We start from the raw sequence: 25372 nt of genomic DNA on the forward strand, positions 1-25372 counted from the left end.
ATCATGCTGATCGTTTATGTATTTATTCATTCATTTATTTCCAACCTGTAGCAGTATGATTGTCAGCGCTTCATGCGCTCGATCCCAGAGGAAGGCGTTACAGGTGTAATGGGAAGAAAGGTTTCTCGAGAAGTTAACATAGTTTAAGTATAAGTATATAGCACAGTATAAGCTACTTTTACGATTCAGTCCTCGCTTTGCTGTGCAGTTTTGGGATCCGGATCGGAACTTTTCATCACATGGTATTCCTTGGGCTTGTTAATCACCTGAAAAGGTTAAAAGTGCGCTTTACTGAATGGATCTTGGCGTACGAACAGCTCATCGTTAGCAAGCGAGCTGCATGTGTCTACAAGCACGGGTAAGGAGTGGTGTTTTATAAGACTTCCGAATGGCATTCGTGCTACAGCCATTGTGATTACAAGTTCCACATATTGGAAGTAACAAAAAATTTCATTCTGGCTGTGTAAACCAGCGTTTTTTCCGGACATTGCAATTGACAGGAAGAAATGCGCAGATCAGGAGATTTATAATTCACGTGGGTGATATGAAAGTAAAACTTGTCAAAATCGCCATTTTAAAATTTGATAATCACTGAACATGTATAATGCCAAAATTATTCAACTGGGAGAAGCCCAGGAACTCCTTGGTGAGATATCTAAACACTTCAAGGGGTAACTAATTTACCTGTTTTAGAACCGGTGTCACAGGCTGTATACTCAATGCTCTCTTATGTGTGGTGTCTAGTGAAATTCCTTTCAGACTTTTGCAATTGCAATTACTTGGCAAGTGGAACTTTTAAGATGTTACTTCAACACTTCAGAGGTACAGTACAATTAGTTAAAAAACAGATTTGCGATTGATGCAAGTGTGTGGAAACATCAGCATTACTAGCACTAGTTGAGGATCTCCAAGGTGGTTGACTACAGTCTATCAGATTCATTTGAATTATTTAACATTGTCGTCTGCAAAAAGCTATGTTAGGCGCAATTAAGTATTAAAGTTGTGCTGAAATTTACAACTGCAGAAACCAGTCTCAGATAGCAGACATCAAATATGTCATATCCTGTAAGTGGAAAAGGTTGCAACTTGTTCCGAAAATCAAGAAATGCTGAAATGTTTTCCTAGACTGCTGGGAAGTGGAAACCTTACGTATTTATGGTGGAAATGTCTTTTGGCATGGGGAGTGGTGGGGGGATTTGTAACATGATCATATTAAGCTCTAATCCCCATTGTTTTGTTTCCAGCCCATACCAGAAACCATTTGTAGCACTCTCCATTTGTTAGCATTTGGCAGCAGATGTGAAATAATGTTGGGGGGTCTCTCCGTTCCTCCTTTTTGACAGGTGTCAAATGCACACTTCATTTAGCAGAGTGCAGATGAGTCTGTCAGCCTGAGTGAATTTTGACATGGTTTTTGATTTGCTACGCATTGTTTGTTACACAATATCATGTTTGTCATTTGTGTTATTTAGTCTGATTTGAGTGTTCGGTTTGTTTGTTCAGATCAGTAATAACATTTTAACTATATAGACTATTTTGTAATTAAAAGCACTATCTTATAGTCCATTTGTAAATGTACATGTTGGGATTATGATTGTAATATAGCACAAATGCTGTTAAAATGACAAACCTGGTTGTTCATTTCTCCTCAAATTCTACACTTATCCCACATTCAGATGTATGTACATCTGTATTTACAGTGTTGAAAATTTCCATTATTTTGTTGGCATATTGTTCTGATTATGCTGTAGTGCATATAGTGGCAAACCCATGTGAACAGGTTTTAAGTTTTTAAAATCTGAACAGGTGTATTGCGGTAGATGCAGTGGCTATTTTTTCCCCATTTTGATACTGTGTTCTAAGCCACAATACCATTAGTGTTCATGCAACAAGTTCATTTTTCTCCTCCGGAAACAATTTTCAGTGTCTCCTTAGCTTCTCGTCAGTGCAGGTGCTGCTCATTCATGTGTATTGGACCATACAGTTCCACCTGGAGTTCCTCTGTAGCTCTCAGGAAAGTGGAAACTTAGCCACAGGATCCCTCCCAAAATTCAGCCACACCATTGTGATCTTTCCCCTTCGCTTCACAAAAAGGGAATAATACTGACATGAGTGCTTCTTACAGCATTTTATCCACGTACCATTTACTGAAGCTCAGGGTATCAAAAGCACTTGCGGTTGGATGGCTCATCTAACTGAAGCAAACATAGAATAACAGTGTAAAAGTATAAGATAGAAATGTAGTGTAAGTGTAATTGTGTATGATAATTTTGTATGTCAGGGTGGGATTATTCCCCTTGTAGTGCACTGAATCAATTATTAAGACTATCCAGTGTTTGTTTGCAGATTTCATATATGTTGCTTTAGAAATACACATCCTTATTTCTGAATGTTTTGCTAAAAGCATCTTGTTGCCAATTTGATTTAAATCAAATGAGTTTATGGTTGTACTGAAACAACCCCTTTACCATAATGACATGAAAGCTTGACTTCTAAATAAACATACTACTGCACCTGTAGTTTGAAAATGAGAGTCTTACAGGCAAATTAGTCTAACTGGCCAATTGGCGTCAACTCTGTAGTTAAAACACCATTGCTCAAACTGCTCTTGGATCCTGCTCTGTGAAACTAATTTTCTTAAGGCAGAATATGTGGAGAACACATAGTCCCTCATGAGCAGATAGCAAAGCTCAGTGCTTAATACTTGGGAGTCTATATCCTAAATGTCTTTGCCTCATGATTGCCCTCTGGAGGACAAAATCCGTGACCGTCCAGACTTAGTCCAGGGATAGCCCCATTTCCTCTTCTGTCCATAACTTTCCACTGCCCACTGGTTGCTGCATCATTTGAAAACTCGGTAAAAGCTGTGACTGACTGAATTCCAGCCCAGTTCAAATAAACTGATCTGTCAAGCTGATCATTATTCACCGGCTGTAAGCCTGCTATAGGTTTACAATGTAGGAGCAAGAATAGTAGCAAAAAAGCATGTGGGTCAGAGTTCACACTGAAAGCGGTATGGCTCGCTAACTTTTTTCACGAAGAAAAACAACCAAACAACTGGGGAAATTCAATGGCTTTAAAAGCAAATTCTTTCTTCATAGTGTTACAACAGTGGCATACCTTTGAACCGTATCAGTGTAGTTACCTGTACAACTGTGTCTCAGTCTGCACACTGTAGAGGTTCAGGAACACTTTGAGCTTTAAAGCCACATCATTTCCAACCTGCTGCAGCATTTGTTGAATCTCAATACATTCTCATACCAAGTGTTATAAACTCCTGAAGACCTTAACTAAACTACTGGAAGTAATCTTGGACTCCAGAAAAGTATTTCAGGACCAAGGATTTCACTTTTGGCAAATTTGGATCGTAGAAGTAGGCTCATTCACTGGGAACTTAATACTGAAGCCTCTGATCAGACCCTCAGAAAGTCCTGCTTAATGCAAAGGGGAAATCCTGAAGACCTATTTGTTCAGACTGATTGCTGGGCTCCAGACCAATGCATCAGAACGTGTTTTTCTTCATCAGGGAGAGATATCAGTTACTGGACAAGTCACAATAGTCTGGGGATGACAGTCTGAAGTTGTCTGGGCTCCTGGACTGTGTCTAAGGCGGTGTAGCATTAGCTCATGGAATCCCTCCCTCTCGCCCAAGCGCCAGGAGATGGAATGTGGACGCTGATCCGTGTAAATTTGCGGTTTTGAAAAACACGTAGGAGTTCCCCGCCCCCCCCCCCCCCCCCCCCACCCTAGACGAGAGCTCCACCGTGACATGGGGAAACAGCTGGAAGGACGGCCTGGACCCAGCCACGTCTCAACCCTGAGAAAACAAAGCCATCGGGCCTGAATGAAGTTATCCCTTTTGCCATAGAAGCACTTTTATGGCCACATGCTGGATTGCAGGCAAATGTTTATGGGAAAAGAAAGACATCCAACGCATGGTCCTCAGTTCACGGGAAGTTACCGAGACTGTGGGTGAAATAGAGAAGAACAGAACCAGGATATGTGTGTGTGTTATTGGAGGAGCAGATTTAGCAGCCAATTATTGTTATGTTGATGTATACATTTAAGTTAATGTCATGGCTGTGTAATTGCATCGACTGGCTTGGGACATCCCTTGGCATATTCCATCTGACCAAAATGTTTTTTCTGAGATAGAAATGGATCTACAGTACCTTGAGTGATGTTATTATGCTGATACCTCATAGCTCATTACTGATGATCTTGTTTAAAACGAAAAGGCACACATGGGGTTGAAAATGGGTAAGAAAAGTGAAAATGAACAGCGGGCAGTTTCAGAGCTGTTCCCCGTCTGTATTGAAATAGGAACTGTAAATAGGGTAGATTTCTGTTATATTGTTTTCTGAGGTCAGAAGTATGTCTGCAAGCATTATGAAAAGACCTCCTACACAGTCTTTCATTGTTACATGGATACTAAGCATTATTTTTGGGAAATTTGAGCATACATTTTGTGGTTTGGTGCAGTTTTAGCAATGATTCCCTAAAAACAGTGGAGAAACATCTGTAGGAAACAGGTTTTCAATCTAGCTTATTCTTGTTTTAACAGAGGTGGACTTCTGACTTGATTTCCTAGTGAGAGATTTTTCTGGGTCAGCTTGTGCGTCTTACAGAAAGTACACCTTTCTATGGTGTAACAGTGTGTGCTCCCCCCACCCAACCAACCCAACCCCCCTGGAAAAACATCAAACAACTCCAGGTCTGTCACTGAGCAGAGGAATGAGCCAGTTACTCCAGGGAGAGAGCATTGCAGAAAGAGACAATAGGAAAATCCCCATTGCGTGAAGACCTGCATTCCTGTCATTCAATCCCTGTTTCCCTATTTAAATATTGTCTTCCATTTCCTTGAACCATCCAGATTTTTCACATGGCCCTCGCCCACCTCGTTCGGGGTGGCAAAAAACTTGATGAACCACTTGGCGTCAGCCGCTGACAGTATAGTGCAACTGTTAAATGACGTTGAATGTTGGAAAGTTGCGGGTGTCTCCGACTTTTACAGGGAAGAGGGTTATGTTCCGTGTTTTGCGTCAGGTATTGAATGCCCTTTCCCCCTGTTGTTCAATATACCCAGATCCATTTCTTATTACATTAAATATCTTCTTTGTAGATTGGCTGCTGCTTGGGTTGGGTCCCTATTCTCCCGTGATGGATTAGAGTGAAAGTAACAGCTGTGACTAAGGCAGTTTTTTTCTACAGCAAACAAAAGGAAGTATGAAGATAAAAGCACTCAGGTTTGGTGGGAAACCCTTGTGGTTCCCTGGAGCCTTTGCAGTTCAGGTATTTAAATGTCGTGATTGTGCAACACCTGTAATGACACACCTGCCTGAAAATGAAAGACTTAATGGGAGCTTGCCCAGCCAATGGAATCATGGCTAAACTGGAGCCAAGTTTATGTGAATGAACTCTGTATTCATTTGTCTGTATTAACAGCTCTGGGACTTTCTTAAAGGGGTGCTTCTCTGTTTCTTTATATTATTGTCATTAGGCGTGGTCCCATAAAATGACAATGATTGAATGAATGTGTTCTTGTTTTCAGTTTGGTAGGCATTTCTCTTAATTGGCATTTGTAAATGAATGAGGGCTATGGTAGTTTCTCAGATATGTAATGATATCATGAAGGGAGATTCCTCCTCAATCTGCCATTGCCAGATGTTTTCAGGGGAACTGTCCTCGACAGATCATCTCAAATTTAGGCTATGGTCGGCTGCCACCATTTTAAGCAAAGACATTAAAAATATGGTATCCCAATTTTAAAACAAGCCCAGTCAGATAACCTTCATAACACTGTTTTGAAGTACTTTCACACTAACTTTGATGACAATGGATGTTGAATTTATGCAACAGTGTTATGCATCCAATGTTTCCTTGGTTCCCTCTTTGGGCTGTATGTGTGTTCAAGCACCATAGTCCCTGAATTTGAATAAAATGGTCTAAAACTAATACTATGATGAACTATGCAGGGGGTGCATAGAAGGTGTATAAAGTAGTTCTGCCTCTCCGCTGTGTCTGGATTGATGTACGTGTTCATTTGTGCCTTCATGCTGATTTTGTGAATGCATAAATTTATTTCAATTGTGCAAGATACCAAGACACAGGTGGCTCTTCAGCAGAATGGTTCTAGACATGTCTGTCTGGCCTTTCAGGTCCAAAGGATTGCTGTTATTGGTTAACATGTGGCTAGTCACGGATCATCAAATAAATTCTTTTGTAGTCTTGGGTGGAGTTGCAGCTCCTTAGATCAGGGAGTGGAAAGAACAAGGCAGTGATGAGTTGGCCCTGTGGACCTATGAACTTGTAGTGGTGTGATTTAATAAATAATCTGCACAGGAAAGAATCTAGTTTAAAATATAGTATGTCCAATGTCTATCCACACTACAAAATCTTGATTAAATGAATTCCACATATTGTACTCCTTAAAAAAAAAACTGGTGTTATAGTAGCTGTTAGAATTTAGGACAGTCCACGCTACTTAAAGAATTATAAACAATCTCAAGGGTAACTTGTTTTTGATAACTTTATAAATGCAGAGGCAAGGTTTGTCTTAATGGTTAAGCAGTTGAAGAGGAATTAATCTATCCTCCCTCATTTAATGATGCTCATTAATACATTAAGATATTGTCAGCAAGGAATTTTTAATCTCAGTATCTGTTATATTTGACTAAATCATAAATAAAAGCAGCTCTGCACCAAAATGAGTTTCCATTCCATTTCCATTTCCTCTTGAAGTTTCTTTAATAACCATAGAATATGCACCATCGTATTTCACTTTTTTGGGAAGACTGTTGAGTCTGAGACGTAACCATCACCATTAAACATTGACCTGTAATTGGTCCTTGTAATCTTTTCAATGTAACTGGGTGAACAGGGTCATGAGACAAGAAAATTTCTATTCTGGAATTAGCTTACAATAATATTGCTGTCTTTATTGTTCTGTTTTCCAAGTCAGGCTTCTCTGAATAATTATTTCAAGGATGAATAAGCTGGCTAGCAATATCAAATACACCTGATCAAATATTGAGGTACTTCTCAGTTCATGTGGAAATATAGATTTGAGATAATGAAGCGTTTAATTCATCATGCTCACTGAAAACTAACAAGCCAATGAGCAACGTTAGTTCCCTTTGTAGGGTTAGAAATGGAACATGTTAATGGAAATAATAAAAAAAATCAAACAGTATAAAATAATATAAATTGAAATCTCATGGGTCACATTTGAAAATGCTGGGGGGACATTCCCATTTAGTTTCTTTATTAATACCATTTATGACTAGGACTATGTCAGCATGTATCCCACCACCCTGTAGAATTCAACAGCTGGGGTAGTGACGTTTGTAGAGAGCAGAGAGGACAAGATGTTTATGTGCCCAGTTTATCTCTTATACATTCCTCCATTAGGAACTTTTTTAGTCTGGCAGCTATAATTTTACTTCATTTAGAAAAAGCGGGAAGGCTTCTTTTGCAGAAACGCCCTCGCAGACGATCACATTGCTGTAAGATTTGCAAGTGTGGAGGTTTCCTGTGACCGGAGCCAATAGCTGCCCAGCCTGTGGGTGGCACAGGTTTTTCCCCTCCATTCATTCCCCAGCAGCTACTCCCATCAACAGCTGCCGCAAGAGCCGTGAATCAGACGCCGAGCCTTGGTGTTCCATTTCATGGTGTTTTCTTTGAGACAACATTGTAAGAATGTTTCTGCTGTCTCCTCATTAACGTTTTTTGCCCACCGTGGGCGGGGGACAGTGAAAAGAACAGTGTTTGGCAGTGCTATCAAAGGGCTGCTCCAACTGTGCCCTGGCAGTGTCTGATTTTGAACGCCCTTCCTCCTCCTTCGCCATGGTGTCTCGGAGACCATGTGCTTGTAATTTTGTCATGTTGAATCAGCTGGCATTGACTGTTGAATCCGTTGACCAATTGCAAAGACCGTGCAGTTTTGGTCTTTGAACGCCAGAGTGTCCATTCTTAAATTAATTTTCATTGAGGAAATGGTTCACACGTATTAGGATTAGCAAGTGATTAGTCTTTCTGGCATTATGGCTTCAATTAAGCAATTAAGTGTTGAGAACATGAGCGCTTGTACCCCATGTGGGCCAAATGGACTGGAACACAGTGGTAGGCGAAGAGGAAGACCCTGTGAACTCCACATTGAGTGGAGACTTCAGGTGCCATCACTCACAGAGTTCAGCCAAACACATTTTATGCCATGAGGGTGGCAGTCTTTTGATTTTTTCCTGAGAGTCGGTGATTGAAAATAAATGCTAGCTCCCCTTATAGTTCCAGTAATGTGGTTTATGAAGCTTCCCCAATGGTTGTGAGCTCTCCCATCACTACTGGAAAAGACCACCTTCATCATAGAGAATTCCATCATTGTAATGGGGCTGGAAAAATAGACAATGCGCTAAAAACAAATGACATGCATAATCACAGAGGCAGAAGATTGGGGAAGGAAGATTACGAGCATAATAATGTCACATTTCTGAGCCCAAAGTTGAGTCAACAGCCCTTTTTTCATGCCACTGAATTTGCAGGAAGTGCCTGGGGTTGACCCGAGGGCTAATGTAACTTGTCACGTAAAATGAAAGGGAAACCATTTTGTGGGAGGAAATAACGCACAACGTATCACAAATTTGACTCATCCTGTTGAAAGAGGCAGTTCCTTATTTTCTAGGATGAGCCTTAATTGTGTTGCATCATCTGTCCCCTCTGGGCCATGTGGTTTTGACATGACCTTTCCATGGATCCTCACATGCAACAGCTGCTTGTGTTCACAGTAGAATATAAACAACAACAGAAAAACATGGCAGTAATGTAGAAACAAACAATGGAATTAGGCTATGGGACAAAAGGACATTAGCTCTCAAAATTTTTTTTTCCAAAATTGCCTGTGTAAGCTGTACTGAGGTTTGATTTGAATTGGCGGGGATTAGATTGAAAGGGTGCTCATTTTTCAAGTCATATGCCTGTAATCTAATGTGTTCTTTTAGAAAACTTAATTGGTGGGAATGTGAAAGATTCTGGTATCCACAAAAGCTGCTGTATTGAACAGAACTTCAAAAGATCAATTGAATTTTTAGCTTTTACTCAGAAACAAGATTACAAAAATAGACATCAGTCTGATAGAAACCAGGATTAGTTTTGGCAGGTGTGCTAAAAAGGAGCTAGGGAATTTAATGAGAGTTACATGACATTGTATAATTGTACACAAGAATGTGCCCCCTCCCATCTAATGAGGATTCAGTGGAACTGGACTGATTGATCACCATATCCTCGACATGCCTCAGGTTACTAACATATTAGCTACAGTAAATAGATTTTACAGGGGTTAGATTTTACACATGTAACCACTATATTATCATTTCATAGCTACTGTATAGCAATTCTCACATTACAAACGCCGCTGTTTTTTGATTGCACTAATAGGGCATTTCATTTGTCGATAAAACCCATTAAATTGGTTTGATCACTGCTAAATTCAGCAAATCAGAGTGTCAGTTGTGTATAAGTGTTAATCCTGTTTAGTGATTATGAGGTTATCTGCTTCTGAACACTTGTGAATGTATCATGCATTTCCTAATAAATAATCATATTGTACGAGTGTGCATATCCCCACACTTTTCTCTGACTGAAATTCTCCAGCATGCCTTTTTTCAGTGTCTGGTATTCTCTGTACACAAAACATAAAAAGTGTACTGCTCAAGTGTAGTGCTACTCAGACACTGTTTATGTGCTCTCCAGTTGTTTATTTATTTATTTTAATTTCTGCAGGGGAGCTGGTATTTGATTTATATTTAATAAGTGTGGCCGCCTTGTCACCATATTGGAAAATTCAAATGATGATGGCTTTGCGTTTATCTGTGTATCCCTGTGAGTTCAGTCTTTGACGGGGTACACTGCTGCACGATTCCATCTGGTAAGCACGGAGATGTGGAGGCTTCAGATGCAGGTTACAGATTCAGTGCCCCTGGGAGTCCTCCGTCTTTGAAGAGTGCGTGTGTGCTTCACGAGTCCCTCTCCCTCCAACCTCATTGCGTGGTTTCTCTCTGAACTTTACTTTGAAGTTTCAGAAATTGGTTTTGAAGTTTGCCGTGAAAATATCTTGACTGCTTTGTCTTAGCCATTTGCTGTTTGCGTTGTTTCAGACGATGGGCTACGGTAATGTGATCTGTTAGTTTCGGAAGGTTTTAGTACCTGAGGTTAAGTGGGCTAAATAAGAGATGAAAGGATTGTTGTTTGCAGTTTTTGGGCATGGGTAAGAATTAAAGTGGCATTTTCAAAGAATTAGCACAAAGTGCAGTTGCAAAGTAAAAAGGCTGAAAGGATTATGTCTGATATTGCAGGGATATTTTCAATGTCAGTTTGTACTGTGATTAGCTATTTTACTGGATTTTACTGCTTTTATTGGAAATGGAAGTCTCTAGCAGGGCGGGGCAGCCCTGGTGATGAGTGCTTGTTCTCATGGGATTGTGCAACACTATGAATTTTTGGAAAAGATCATCTGGCATGATGAATTTCACAACAGGGAAACAGAGCGCAGTGACTTGGTTCCAGTTCAGTCTGTTGTTTCGCAGGGAGCACATGTCCCTGCAAACTTTGAAACTTCACTCTCCCGCCTCTGTTCTTTTGCCAGTGAGTCCTGATAATCACGGTCACGGTCCCTTTCTGTTTACAACAGGGAATGCGCCCTTCAAAGGGATCTCTGCTGGCAGAAGCCGAATAGTGGGAATGGAAGTAACACTCAAATGAATTGCAGTTTAATCCATTCTAAATTTCACCAGTCCATGCATTCCAATAGGGTTGTATTCAGTTTCACACTGGTGCAACATTATCTCTGCGCGATGCTCATTTCCATGATTTCAAATGTGCAGTACTTGGCTGTTGACCAGATATTGCTAAAACAGTTCATACACTATGGTCACACTTACTGTGTGTGCACCCTTGTGTGAACTAATACTGCATGCCCTAAGTTGCCCAGGATAATGAGTGCGCCTGCTGAATAACCCAATAATGATAATGATGTTAGTTGTGATAATGGTGTAATGTAGCTGTGATTGACCAGGTTGTTTTCCTGTCCTGCAGCTGAACCCAGGCTGAAGGAGATGAGGAGCGTGGAGGCTGGGGAGGGCAAGAAGACGTCCCTGAGGTGTGAGGCGAGGGCCGGAAACCCGTTGCCCAAATTCAAGTGGTACAAAGATGGAAAAGAGTTTGACGGCAAAAACAAGCCCAAAGACGTCAAGATTAAAAAAAAGAAAGGGTAAGGGAGCCAGGGCTAGCGTGGGAGGTGTGCAACTTCCTGTAATCCCATTCACACACAAAATTAATGTGCTTGTAAAGTGCGCATGCTGGAACGTTGGTCTGACCTGTGTTCAGGTTTGCTAACATATCTTACCATACCTAACATGCATGGTGATACATTGTGGTATTATCTGATAGCATATAGCAATACCAAGGTGTAAGGTCAGATGGTATCTTAATGATATGTGGGTGTGAAAAAGTTAGCTTTACAACCCTCTGAGAGTATATTGGCAGCATTTCAATCCCTTCCTGTCCTGATTTCAAATGTAGGTAATATGCTAGAAGAAAAGCACAAAGAGTTCTTCCCCTTTTCACCTTCTCTGATGGATGTACAATACACATCCATCAGAAATGGGCATCACTTGAAGAAGTTTAATTATCAAATAACATTGACTTTAAGGTCTTGGAAAGTCAATGCATTTTTCGGTGCGACCTTGTCAATAGAGTGTGCTGCGGCTAAAGCGAGCTGTGCCCTTGCTTGCTTGTTTTCTGCAGTGGGATGATTTCGGAGCTTCTCTTCCGGAAAGCCACTGAATCGAATTCTGGCTCATACACCTGTGAGGCCATCAATATCCTCGGAAGTGACAAAACCAGCGGAAACCTGAGCATCATCAGTGGTAAGGCTCAAACAATTTGTTTTGTTTTTTTTTTTTTTTTTTTTTTTTGTGAGTGTCAGTTCTCAGCTAAATGTTAAATGTGGTAATGAAGTACAAACAGGTAGGGCTCTGTTATTGAAGGAGTGGTAGTGGTAGTGGTAGTGTACTCAAACAATTTCAGGATTAAGCAACCTGACACTTGATGACATTGTGATACTTACTTTATTGAGCGCTTTTACCTTTTCCTGAGTCAGAGGTATCTAAACTCATTGACTGAATAAATGAAAGGAGTGATATGTACCTGGTGAAGTAGGAGTGTGAAGGTTTGGTTAACATGTCTTCCAAACCAAAGCTCACCTGTGACAGTTCTTTCACGAAAGCTTCAATTGTGGTATTGTGCTTCTGCCCCAAAGCTATGTAGTGCCCACAATTTGGGGGCGTGTCCTTGTGTTGGTTTGTGGCTAAGGAATGGATGCCTACACAGGTAGGGTAGCAATTGAAAGGTGATACCCCATAAATGTGACAATGCCGGGAGAATGGGTAGAAAGGAAGCAGGTGTGCTGAGTGATGTAGGAGAGATCGTAGTTTATAATGGAATGCCGCAGCTGTTTTCTTTTTGAACCCAGCGAAAATCACTTGTTGGTATGGAAGGTAAGTAACGTTAATATAAACAACTACAGAAAGCAATGTATGCCACCACTGCTGTTGCTGGGATCAGTAACAACGTTAACAACATTCCTTGTCTTAAAAGATAATCCTCATGGCATTGTCTTCCCCAACCTTCTCTTATGCAGTGCCAGCTCATTAAAACATTTGAATATCAGATGAGACCTGCATTCCATGCAAACCACTGCATAAGCAGCACCCCCTGTCCAAGCTATTGTTTCGCCCTTGGGCACCTCATTATCTTGTGGGAGCCTCTCCCTTGCCTTGCAGGTCACGTCTCGGCAAAAATCAGATGTTGATAAACTTAAGGCTGATAGAGTAAAACATTGAGACCATTAATATCCTCGACAGGTAAATGCTTGGTATCTGCCGGCCTGGCCCCCATCGTTCCTGTCGGAATTTAGCAACATTGCAAGAGTGATTACCATGCAGGGGCAGTTTAGTCTGGCTATTTAATCACTTTTTTCAATTAGCAAGTAGTACTCCTCTGAACGGTTGCCAAGAGAAAAAGTAGCTGTTTCATTCCCCTCTTTTCTGAGGCATTAGTGCAGCAAGGACAAGCCCAAATCTAATGAAGCTACAATATGCCAACCACGGGCTGTGGTCCTGATTGCATTGAATGCGGCTCGCCGCCTGCTTTTGGCGAGACAACCGTAGATTGAGTCAAACATTAAGTCAATTCTTTTGCCTTTGCTTAAATGGTTTCCTGATTGTAATATTGTCCAGAGGAATTTTGCTCCCTGCTATTCCAGGTAGGGAGGAACCCTCATTGACTTATTCTCTTGATATACATTTCTGAAACAGGGTGGAACTATGTTTTGTGGAATCCCCAGGCCTCCAAATGCATGGGGAGTGGGGCTGTTTTTTTGTTTGTTCTGTGACATTTTGTTTTGTTGTTGCAAAAATGCAAAAACTCCTCAAATTGTACATAATCAGATCAAATGTCTGGACTGGTGAATCTGCACAATGGAGACCTTTAAGCTGCCAAACCTATGAGGGCCTTAAAAAATTTTTTTTCATTCGAGTTTTTTTTTTTTTTTTGGTAGTAGCTTTCATTGAAAATGATATTACATGCATTCACTGTAGCCAATAATTGGAAATCAAAAAAAGTTTTTGAATTAATAAGGGAAGTCTATTTAGCAATGCTTTTAAAAAGGAAGAGTCCAGACAACATTCTGTAGCACTGCATATCGGATTTTCTGGTGTAGTAGGGAGAAAAAGCCCCTCGTGGGGGTGGTAATTGTCATGCTGGACAGTAAATTTGTGGCACCTTATAGAGTGATGGGGGTAGGCTTCCTAATGGCGCATTTACTGTGCTAATGACAGCCTGAGGTGGAGAGGACACTTGTCAGCTGTCTCTGGGGCGTTTGGGGGGAATGCAGGATTGCTTATCAGGTTTGTTCCTGCAGGTGTGGTGGCATTTGAAGCCTGGGCCCAGGGATCTTGGGCATGTCCCTCTTCTCATGCATCCAGCATGCTCTCTAACACAGGTTGACGAGGGATTGTGATTTTTAACAAAGACGTCTGTCAGGCGCCATAGTGCCTGTGAGTGGCAGGGGGATACCCCTCCATCGCTTGTTGGAAAATGGGAAAGCTTTGCGATAACAAAGTGATGGCATAAAACAAAGCTTTAGCGCAAGCATAAAATAGAAACCTCAGAGGGCCATCTAAGTAACAGAGCCCGACTTGAGTATAACGGAAATATTAAGCTTTGAAACTCTGAGCTACGTGTTCCTCATAACAGTGTGTACTCACACTGTATACTGTTGCTGCTTTAATTCTCAAACTCACCTTGACTCTGTTGTTACCAGAAGGCCTGATGTAATTTTAGAGCCAGTTTTCTCACCGTTCAGGGACTCGTGCTGTTTCAGTGAGGGTGTGTTTGGCTCCATCAGCCACCGTGATCCCCACACTGCACAGTACAGTAATGGAATCGCCTACCAGGAAACTGATCAGTGGCCAGATTCCCACCGGTTGCAATCGTGACTGCGGATAACCTTGACGTGCTGCGTCGAAAAACTCCTACGCCAGAAACATTGTTTTCACACTTATTTGCATAAAAAACTACATTTTTGGTGGTTACATTTGCGTGTGTGTGTTTGTGTTTTTCCCATCACACATATTTTTTTCCATTTCCTTGAGGCAGACGAAGCACTCCCAAGCAGGTTTGTCTGGAAAACGTGGTCTTGCCAAAAAAAAAACACCATTTACATAAGGTGTTCCCCATGTGTCCTGTGGGGGTTTTGTTCTGCTTGAATGCCTACCTTAAGCTATGTCATCTGAATGCTTATTATTTGGAGAGAACAAACTGTACCCCTCCCCCACTTCTGAAAATCTTTGAAGTTTGAGGAGAGCAAAAAAAGTCCTGCTTCCAAATGACCCTTCAGGATTGGTGCTCTCCAAATTTAAATTACCCAAAGCACAGTGCTAAAAGGACATATCTTGCCATAGCCAGGTAAGCTGGTGTGACACCCTACTGGGATGAGTAAATGCTGTCACATACCCTCCACTGTCAAAGGGAATGATGAACACTTGGCCTTCCCAGACCCGTTTGCTGTGCCGAAATGGTCTTGGTTCAACATGCTATTGATTTGTGGTGTTTGTGTCTGAGTAGCCTCCTGCTCATGGTTCACCATGTAAGTAGCCCTGTTTTGCAACCTGAAACCCTGAGCAATCATTAGCCCAGCCAAGGAGGACCCTTTCTGGGTTTATCTCAGCTTTTCATTTGTCTCTGGTAAAGGAAGTCATTTCTCATTCTTTCTTGGGACTTCATGACCTGTGTTTCCCTGTTGTATTATAGGAGAATTTACTGAGCACACAATGGCCCATTATTTTTTCTTGTTCTGCGCATACAGGTTTTACATCCATGTGGTGGAAATGGCCTAAGGGCAGTAAGGCACATAAATTCAAGGCTGAAAAAGACCTTCAGCTGAAGTCATTCCTCCTTATTCATAAGGAGAGATTTCCATTTTTACGGACATAGTTGATATTTTTGTGAGCATTTTTAAGCTCTCTGAAAGTTTAATTTGGATCAGTGTGACTGAGGCATTATTATAATTTTAGTGTACTTAGGTTTGTTCTCACATTTTAATGAGGGAAATAATTTTCTCCTGTATTTGGGAGGATGTATTTTTTTCTAGATTCACTGTGTGGTCGACCTAACCCGGACAGAGTCCAAGAAATATTGCCGTCTTCACGAGGGCAGAACGTTTTTAACATCTACGAAATTGATGGATATTGATTTAAGTTTTCTTAACACTGCGTTTTAATCTTGCCAGAAGGGTTGAGGGAGGAGAGAGGGAAAATGGGCTCGCTGATATAAAATCCAAGCAAGCTGACATTGCAGTTGGAGGAAAATGGATGGTCCGGTTTAGAACGCTTAAATACAGCTGGCAGAACTAAACAGTTTCAAAGATCATTAGCTTCATCCATTTGCATGTTTAAGACTTGCGGAATGAATATTTTTCCCCCTTTTTTACCTTCTCAGCATTCTGATGATGCTGTGCTTTTCCCCTGACCACATTTCATACAGTCACAATGAATGGGCAAAAGAGGTTTACCTGAGGCATTCGAAATATGTGATCTTCACTGGCTGCCTGACCCCAGGGATCATTTTTTGCTGAGCACCTGATGACTGTGTATCAGCCACTCTATATTATTCCTATAACCCCATTTGAAAAAATGAAGTGGCTGTTTAAACGGGCTGAGTCACGAAAGTATGACGTGTTTACCAAAGGAAGCAGTGTACTCCTTAGGCAGATGAAAGTTCACCTGATTATCACACAGCTGTTAAACTAGTTTGTATTAAAGGAGTCTCGTACTTCAAGCCTCTGCATTTAACCTGCACACACACACACATTCTATGTGTAAAGTTTTATTGGCAGCCATTGTCAGTGGGCCCAAACAGAGTGAGAAAATATTATTCTGTTTTGTATCAGGCACTGTTGGTTTACAACAGAAAAAAGTTAAGGTTATAAACCTTATTACATATAAACCGTCAAAACTGGTTATAAAGCGTATAACATAGCTAACAGCATTTATTGGCTGTAGTGTGAATGAGCACCTTCCAGCCACAATACCACCTCTGTGAAGATGTCATTTCCATTGAAACCTTTCCTTTTTAATGTAGAATTTAGGAATTTCCCCCTGCTTGCCTGTTAATGAAAGAGAATTTTTTGTATTGACACTAATTTGCAAATAACCCTGGATGTAAGTGAAAACAGAGTCATAGGCAAACAAACCTGTTCTGTACAGCACTGAGCTGTGAAACATGTATGTGATTTAAATGGCATTCTTTCTCCTACTGTACACCATGTTCAGGTAGATGCTTTGTCCTGAACAACGGAAGACAATGCTACACACAGGCAATCCAAAAAAGAGAGCTTGCAGAAAGTTTGATTTCCTGCAAATTCAGCACTACTCTATCAGAAAAGGTTAAGCTCACTTTGTGTGTTCAAATATCTAAACCCTTTTACATGCACTGGTCTTGCCTGCTGTATTATATATATTGTCTGGGAGAAGGGACTGGATACTTGTTTATTTTATTATCTCCTTTAAAGTTATCTCATTGTCAGATGGAATTGATTCACACGAATGAATTGTCAAAACAGAATGTGAATTCTGAGTGTGCATGTCTACATGTAATTGAAATTGGCCTGAGAAAATTGAAAGGAATGGAGAGGCTATATTGATCCTGTAGCTAAATTAAATGAGATGACATTAAAACACAGCACAATCTGCTGTGTAAAGTACGCAGGTCTGAATTAGTTTTTCAATTATTTGATTCAGCACACAATCTCCTCTCGCCTTTCCGAATGAGGTAAAATACCCTGAAGCTCATGCATAAAATCTCATTGGCTCTTTCAGGCAATGCTATTTTTTTTTTTGTTTTATCAATATCCATGTAAAACGCGCTGGTGGTATGGCTAGCAATGGCATGCAAACAGTAGCAGTTTTTCAGGCTGTCAAGACAAAAAGTCAACATTTAATGGAACATTTACTGAAAAACCATGTCACAAAAACCCACACATTTATAAGTATTGTAAATGGTGCATTTCTAATTACGGCTAGCAAATTAACATCACACGTGACTCACTCGTTGTATGGTGCTTCTCAGTATAGGTGCATTTTTCAGAGGTAACATGAAAATCACTGATACACAGATAAAGCCATTTAATGTTGTTATCTCATTGAATGCAACAGATTTCTCCTCAACCCCAGGCTCCTCTCAGATAAGTATGCTGTCTGTACCGATCCACTATATCATCGTCACTTGTCACTTTTTCACTGTGTGCCGCTGTAACTGCTTTTCTAGCAGAAGAAATTTCGACACAAGAACATCAAATGTGACAGCTTTCGTATTTGTGTCTCAAGGTGGTTAATTATGATAGTTACACTTCTGTGGAAAAGGTACATTTCAGATAAAACTGTTACTTGTTCTGTCTGAAATTTTACATTATGAAAAAGATATTGTTTTGCATTAAGCAACTGTGTGTGTGTGTGCGTGTGTGTGTGTGTGTGGCTTCCTGTCTCCTGTTGTCCTATTAGTCTATACAGTATATGTCATGTTTTCATTGGGTACTCTGTACAATGTCGTTGTGGTCATGAAAAGTGATTTAGAAGTGTAATCCATTATTATTATAATTGAAAAACAACCAACTCTTCAATGTGCATTGAAGTCTTCGCTGAACTTACTTTATATATCAGAAATCCTAAAGTAGTAGACCTCAGAAGAAAACAGATATGACCTACCTAGAGTAGTATACTTACAACCGTGTGTTTTTAAAATGGCCCTTAATGCTATAGCTTTTTTATTTTATTTTATTTTATTTTTTTTATGAAATATATAGAATTTCATTCCAAGACGCATCTGAAGACAGGCGGTTTAACATTCATATTACTTCATAAGGCAAATGTGCACTGTTCATCAGACTTTATGTCTGTGAGCACTCAGATACCAGTTTTTTAAATCTATTTTTAGTGCAAGTCTCCTCACCAGCTTGGATAGTATATGACATAGTGTTTTTGCAAGGTGTTATCTAAATGGGCCCTTTTCCAAGCAGAATCACAAATACATAAATAAAACAGACAGACACCCCTTTGGGCATGCTGGTGGGTTGAATGCAGTATTTCAGAGGTAATCTGGCATTTGCTTGACCCTGCTCCCTGCCTTACATTTCCTGTGATTACTGAAAAGCACAGATCATGCTGTCTCTTGATTAATGGATTGTTTGTATCTCTGCAGCAAAAAACGTAAAAGTGATGACAAGAATGTTTTGGGTTCCTCAAATTGATTTCCGTGGGGATTACGAACAGCCCTTTTTATGGAGAGATATTCAAACAAATGAGTCCTCACTGGTATTAAGTAACATTCTGGAGAACATAAGGTTACTTTGCTGGAATAAGGTGCTGCAGTCTACATACAGTTAGATGTTTTTATGGTTTTATTATGTTATTATATCTGCTTGTTTTCTCAACTCTGTTTACAGTAGATTATGAATTTTCATTACTGGTTGGCTGACAAAGCCCTTGATGGCAAACACTGGTTTTGAAATTTTTTCTCAAAAAATTCAGAGGTTGACCCTGTGTCATAGATTTCTAAGGTCCAGGTTAACAGTGGCATTACAGACTCTTAATTAAAAATTTAATTTCAAAGTCTGAACTGATTATGAATCCTAAACCTGAATTTCAGCCAGCGTTATATGTCTGTTTGGCATGTTTTGAAAGTACAGTTGCAAGAAAAGATTACTTAGTGGCTTGTGTCTTAAAGTCCACCTCATTCAAGTGGACCTCTCAGTGAAATTAATCTAAGAGAAGCCAAAACAAGGGCTGCTGAAACTGAATCTTTCCGTTTAAAACATGGAGCTGCCTCTGTTTCTTCCCTGATGCACCAACTGTAACTTTCTTTGCTGTGCATGGGAGGTGTCAGTGAATGACAGTTTAAAATTCAAATAGAGTAGGCTGAAAACATGTTGCAGGATGAAAGAACTCAGTGGTATCTGGACATTTCCTCATTTGCAGTCCACACCTATTTCTGACATACGTATATTACTTTTTGAAGTTTAGGAAATGTAAGGACATGGGGCTAACACAGCTCAGGACAGCTGTGGCTGGTTACCATCAGTAACCGAGCACACCACTATAACAGGTGAAGGTCAACCCAGTCTGAAGATGTTTGAACAAGGAGTCACTTAATAAGATCACTACGAAGATAGTGTAATTTGGTGTATTAGGTGAAGCCTTGTCAAAGGCTAATGTTATTAGTTCATCCCTTTGTTATGACTGTCCTGTAATGTTATGTCTCACATTGTAAGAGAAAAAGGAAGTCTGGATGTAACCAGAAACTACTGCAGTGCACAGAACATAGTTTCAGCGTTACAAAAGAATCAACCCAATATAATGTGTTTGGCTGCTTGTTTTTGGTCCATTTTCTACATCAGTGCCTGTGAATATCAACTGGAGGAGTAACGCTTTGAAGCCTAGACTCCCAGCTGGCATTGAGCTCATCTCATTGTCTCTTTATTTGTTCTTACGAGCTCTGTCCGGCAGTTTTCCATTTTTTTCATGGCTTATCTTCTGTTTTCGTTTCTCTCTTTTCATGCATTGGCATCTATCGCCGGGCATGTTAAATTGTGTGTCTCGCTGAGGCTGTTATTTATTTCTTTTTGCTTTTTCTAGATTTTCACTCTATCAAAAGGCTTATGCAGATCCCCAGTGCCTCTTAATTTCTGTTGAAGGACCAAACATTTGCAGTGTCTTTTTTATACCAGCAGATTTTATGTGTCATATTTACTGAGCTTTTTTTTTTGCATTTTTTTTGGCCTTCTGACTGACAGGTTTATGTATGATTTCAAGGATTTCATAATCCATGCTTGCAGAACCTTGGATTTTTCCTGCAGTTCAGAAAGACGGGTTTTGGGTTTTAATGTGGTGGGCAGCTCGCTTGGCGCAACAAACGGATCAGTTTTTAGTGACGTCTGTCTCAGTTCCTGCACACTGATGTCACTCCTTCTGAAACGGAACACAAATCACTGCAGTGCCTGTACCACACTTCAGATTGTGAGCAAAAGGTTTTTTTGTGCTAACAGTTTAGCTGAATAATTGATGATGTGACCTGGATGCAACAGTAGATATGATCCACTCTGAATACAGCTAGCCCTGCTAAGTGATTCTAGTTATCAGAGCCTGAGGACTGTTCTGGTCTTAAAATGACCTCATTTTCCATGAAAATGACAGTTGTGGTCATATATTGTTGTGCTGCAGCAGGTGGAATAGGATGCAGAGACTCTTAAGAGCTGACCACCTTAAATCATAGTGCCTGCCACAGAAGCAGCGGGTCGACATGTGAACCCTCGAGTATTTGCTGCAACTACGCTGCGACTCCATCTGCACAGCTGGAAAGTAGTCGGGGTTGTCTTGTCTCAGTCACGCCAAGTGCTTCTGATTCAGTGCAGTCCAAGGGAAACACTCTGAGCCAGAGAACTTGTTATACCTCGAAGATTGCATAATTAATTAAGGCATTTTGGTCTGTCTCCGGGTAAGTGCTGCAGTTTTAGTACTGCACTTTTATATGGATCTCAGCTTCATGGTGCTTGTACTTAGCCATCGGGTAGTAAAATCTTTGGTCCCATTTTTGTACAGTTTCGACTACTTTATTGTCCTGCCTAGTTAATGCTTACATAATTGAAAATGTATAATCATACCAAGTGAGTACATGCAAATTAAAGATGTCATCACCTTAACAAAGGGAAGGGGATTTCTTTCATGAAGATGGTGGACACCAACACATTTCTGTTGTATTGTGTCTTGTGACATCCGCCAGGCAAGCTGTTAACAGGATCAGAGAAAATGTGTCACTGGAGGAAAAAAAAAACACGACAACTTTTAGTTTCAAAAACATGTATGGATTGATATTCTATGACAATCACAAATTGGTTCGGGGGTCAGAGTTCTTAGCCTCAGAGAAGAATTGTAATCAGTTTTGACTGTGATGGTTTCATGCAGTTCACCCATCCAAAACACTCATCATGGGTTTGAGAAGTTTAGTTTAATACTATAAAGTCGTTTGAAATAATTGCTTATCATACATTCCCTGCCACTTCTCTCCTTTGTCTGGTAGTTGTCAGCTATCCTCATTTATCTCACAAGATAAAAAGGTGACACCAATGCGAACTCCAGCACCAACAATAAAGAGATGCCGTCTCATCAGCTTAATGATGCTCAATTCAATAATGCATCACCTGAAATCAGCATATCAATATGGTATCACATGCAGATTATTGCTTTTAGCTGTCAAAAAACCGGCACATCGCCCCCCGACTCCTCATTCATTAAGTGCACTGTCCTAGATTACATGTTTTTTTATTTCAGAGTGCATAATTTGGAGCTTTCCAGCTTTTTTCCCTGGAAGTAAACACGCTGATTTACGTTCTGGTTTTGTAGAGACTGTCAATTGCATTTGTGGATTTGCTCTTCAGACTTTTGTCAGGTTAATGCATTATTCAGATGGGCTTGGGTTTTTGAGGAGTCGGCGCTGTTTACCCATTCATTTACACTCTGGTGGGGAACGCAGCACAGACTGTCATTTCCAGCCATGTCAGCCATGAACCATGAAAGCAGTTTATAAGCCTTTTTTCAGTGCAGCATTTTGGTTTCTGCATTGATTTGCTGTTGCAGCATGGCATTGGGCTGTCCTTGCTCCAAACATGCTCCAGTTAGAGAGGCGTTACCAAGCACAGTGAAAATTGGGATGAAACCCACTGCTTGCGTCTATATTTCCTCCTTGTTCTCCTTCGGTCATGCCTGCTGCTTTTTAAATGCAGTGAAATGAGGGTGGTTGGACATTTATTTTAGTTTTACTCAAGCCCCAAAACCACCCCCCTAATTGGTCATCTCTTTGGAGCAAAGAGAAGGAACTTGTATCCTGATTTTTGACATTTTTCATCAAACATTGCCTGGTTTGTGGTTCATGACATTTTCTTTGGAACTCCTTGGACATTTGAATGGAACGGAAGTATATTTTGCATGTGCTGCAGTGATCATATGAGCAACATAGCTTTGTAACCAGAGATGTGGAAAGGAAGCGGTGTTCTGTCAGGAAGGGATTTCTCGTTTGTTATCTTATCTCTCTCTGTGGGAGTGCAAAGAGGTCACTGCATCATTTCTCAGCAGTCCCTTTACCTGGCAAGTTTTGTACACTGAACAGGGTCTTATTGTTTCAAATTGTAAAAAAAAAATCACAAGCCAGCTTCAGTGCGCTGCGCAATCAAGTCCACATCCTCACTTTAACTTTCAGTCAACAAAAATGACCATACACAAGTGAGCCAACAGCCGAACCAAAAAGAAAAAAAAAAAGTCAACATTCATGACTGTCTAATCCTTTGTCTGGTGAGTGCTGATGGTTTTGTATGACTTTTCAGCAAGGAGCTGTCCATCACAGCAGTGCTGAATTCTAACCCCCCCCCCCACCCCACCACCACATATCCTCGAACACCCCCCCCCCCCCAACCCCCCACCTCCCATCCACTCTTCCTCTATAAGTCCTTCAGGGTCAGTGCGAGGGCTGTGATCAGGGGCACGGAGCGGCGTTAATGATAATGGAGGTCATTGCCTCTTTTTTTTTCTCCTACTCTCTCCAATTGAATGACTTACTTCCTGGCCACAGCTCCATTACACACACACAGCTGGGCCACCACAGATCGAGTGTGTGTGCGTGTCAGGCAGCACCCAGAGGTCCCTGACAGGAGACGAATGAGCTTTGGCCTCAGGCACCAACCAGGCGGACTGGAGGAGGAGTGGGAGACAGGAGAGGGTCAGTAACGGACCCCGCCCGCCGCCACAGGGTTCCTCCCACCGCAGATGACCACAGTGCTCCTTTCGCTGGGTTGGGAGGGGTGTCGGGTTGCTCTCCCAGCACATAGCCCAGACACGACCCGAGTGTAACGTTGGCTGGATGAGACTGCATGGACACAAGGGTGGAAGAGCGAACCTTCATACCTTCAAGGATGCTGTACCGAAGAGGGCTGGAGAAGGGTCCCTCTATTTCTTTAAAAGCTTCCCGTTCTCTGTGCGTCAGCAGGGAGGACTGCGTTATTGAATTCCAGCCTGCCTCCTTGTCCTCGTCCTGTATTTGTTAATAAAAGTTATGCTTCGCTGTTTTTGGCAAGATTCGCCTCTCATCTTCCTAATGCACGGGCAGCCTTCTGCCTGCCAATAGTGTGATATCCCCCCCCCCCCCCCCCCCCCCTTTGCTCTAAACACCACACCGGGAATTTTCTAGGTCAGATCCTTCTGTCTCCCTATTTGACCATAAATAATGCAGTGAACTTCCTGTAAACGACTGCATGTACAGGGAAATTAATTTATTCCCGTTTAGCTAGCCGAATAATTACCGCCGGCAAGGGTCTTGTTTTTCCTCTTTGATTCCGAAGCCCTCTGCCTATTAGCAACATTTTTCTGCATTTAAATTACAGGAATGATACTTTCTGTTAATTACCTCGAGGTGGTAGTTGTCGTTTTATTGCAATTTCTCTTGTCGCTTCTGATAATGGAGGAAAGTTACAATCTTTAATGGATGGTGTTATTATGTAATGAAAAAAGTAAGCCTTGAATGAAAAAAGGACATTTTGGAACATTTTACTTTTGAGGTAACTGTGCTGAAACTGAATATTTAACTGAATATTTAAGCTTGACATTTTTTAAAAGCCATAAAGTATAACTAAATATAAAAGGAATTTGACTGTATTCCAGTTTTATGGAATTATTTAGATGATTATATTATGGATTTTTAAAAATGAAGAATCCAGTATTTAAGTTTATATTCTGATAAATTAATTTACATTATAGAAGAACCTATAAAACTCTCCCATTCCCTATCCACAATAGCTCATCCCAAAACAGGCTTCTGGCACCAACACAATTGGCAACATCACTCTTACTGTTAAACCATTGACCCCAAATGGTTTTAATGTAATGGACCTCCTTTGTCCAATTAATCCATTTAACCTGTCTGTATCCACTGCTGTCATGTTCCTGAACGGCAAGAGAGTGTTCATATCAGAATGCTAAATGACAATATCAAAGATCAGTGTCAGCTTGACTCCAAGGTTAAAACACCCAAGGTGTTGGTGGCAATTCTTAGAGTGGAGTAAGACTGCTCCAGGTGCTGCCCTTTCCAACTTTCCATGCTATTAAAAGTGGCTGACCAAACTGATCCGGTCAATTGCCGGTGTTGTACTTAGAGTCTATCCCAGCATGCCATGCATGTCTCATGAATGGGGCAGTCAGTAGAACAGGAAACGTTGTGTAGGTTGTCTGTCTGGATATCTCTTGTTGAACTGAATTCAGTTGACACTGGCAGGGTGTCATTCCGGGATGTGCACTGACATTCCAGTAATCAGATTATTTTTTCACTTTTTGACCAGAAGAACTACATTGGTCCAAAAACTGCAGTGCTTTGTCCTGAAAGGATTTTCTAAGTGTTTTTACCTTAGCTTTACCATACCTTGTTAATGTAAACCTCTAACCCCAAATGGAAGCAACCACTGAGTTAGTGTTTTCTATATCACATTTAACACAGGGAATTATATTTTACAGCAACACTAGCAGAATTCATTTCAAGATAAACTGTGAGAACTCACTGTGCATGGGAGTAGAATATTTTCAATGTTTGGAAGTGATAAGGCATAAATAAAAAACACTAAAACAACATTGCAGGTCAAAGAAATATATTGTAGTTTTCTGACCAAGTCTTACGTAAAAGCAGTATTTTGAGTTTAAGGGAGCTGGTCTATTTGCTGAGTACAATACAG

General features: G+C 40.8%; 1 protein-coding gene across 2 annotated transcripts in view; it reads left to right on the forward strand.

Annotated features, from left to right (window-relative positions):
• Positions 1–25372, forward strand: part of nrg1 (neuregulin 1) — a 144364-nt gene that overhangs the window by 72838 nt on the left and 46154 nt on the right. For both annotated transcript variants that reach the window (XM_036528612.1, XM_036528613.1), the window contains exons 2-3: positions 11086–11260; positions 11797–11918. In XM_036528612.1, the coding sequence (XP_036384505.1) occupies positions 11086–11260; positions 11797–11918 (297 nt within the window). The remainder of the gene's footprint in view (positions 1–11085; positions 11261–11796; positions 11919–25372) is intronic.

This window comes from Megalops cyprinoides, chromosome 5, assembly GCF_013368585.1.
Source record: "Megalops cyprinoides isolate fMegCyp1 chromosome 5, fMegCyp1.pri, whole genome shotgun sequence".
NCBI lineage: Eukaryota > Metazoa > Chordata > Actinopteri > Elopiformes > Megalopidae > Megalops > Megalops cyprinoides.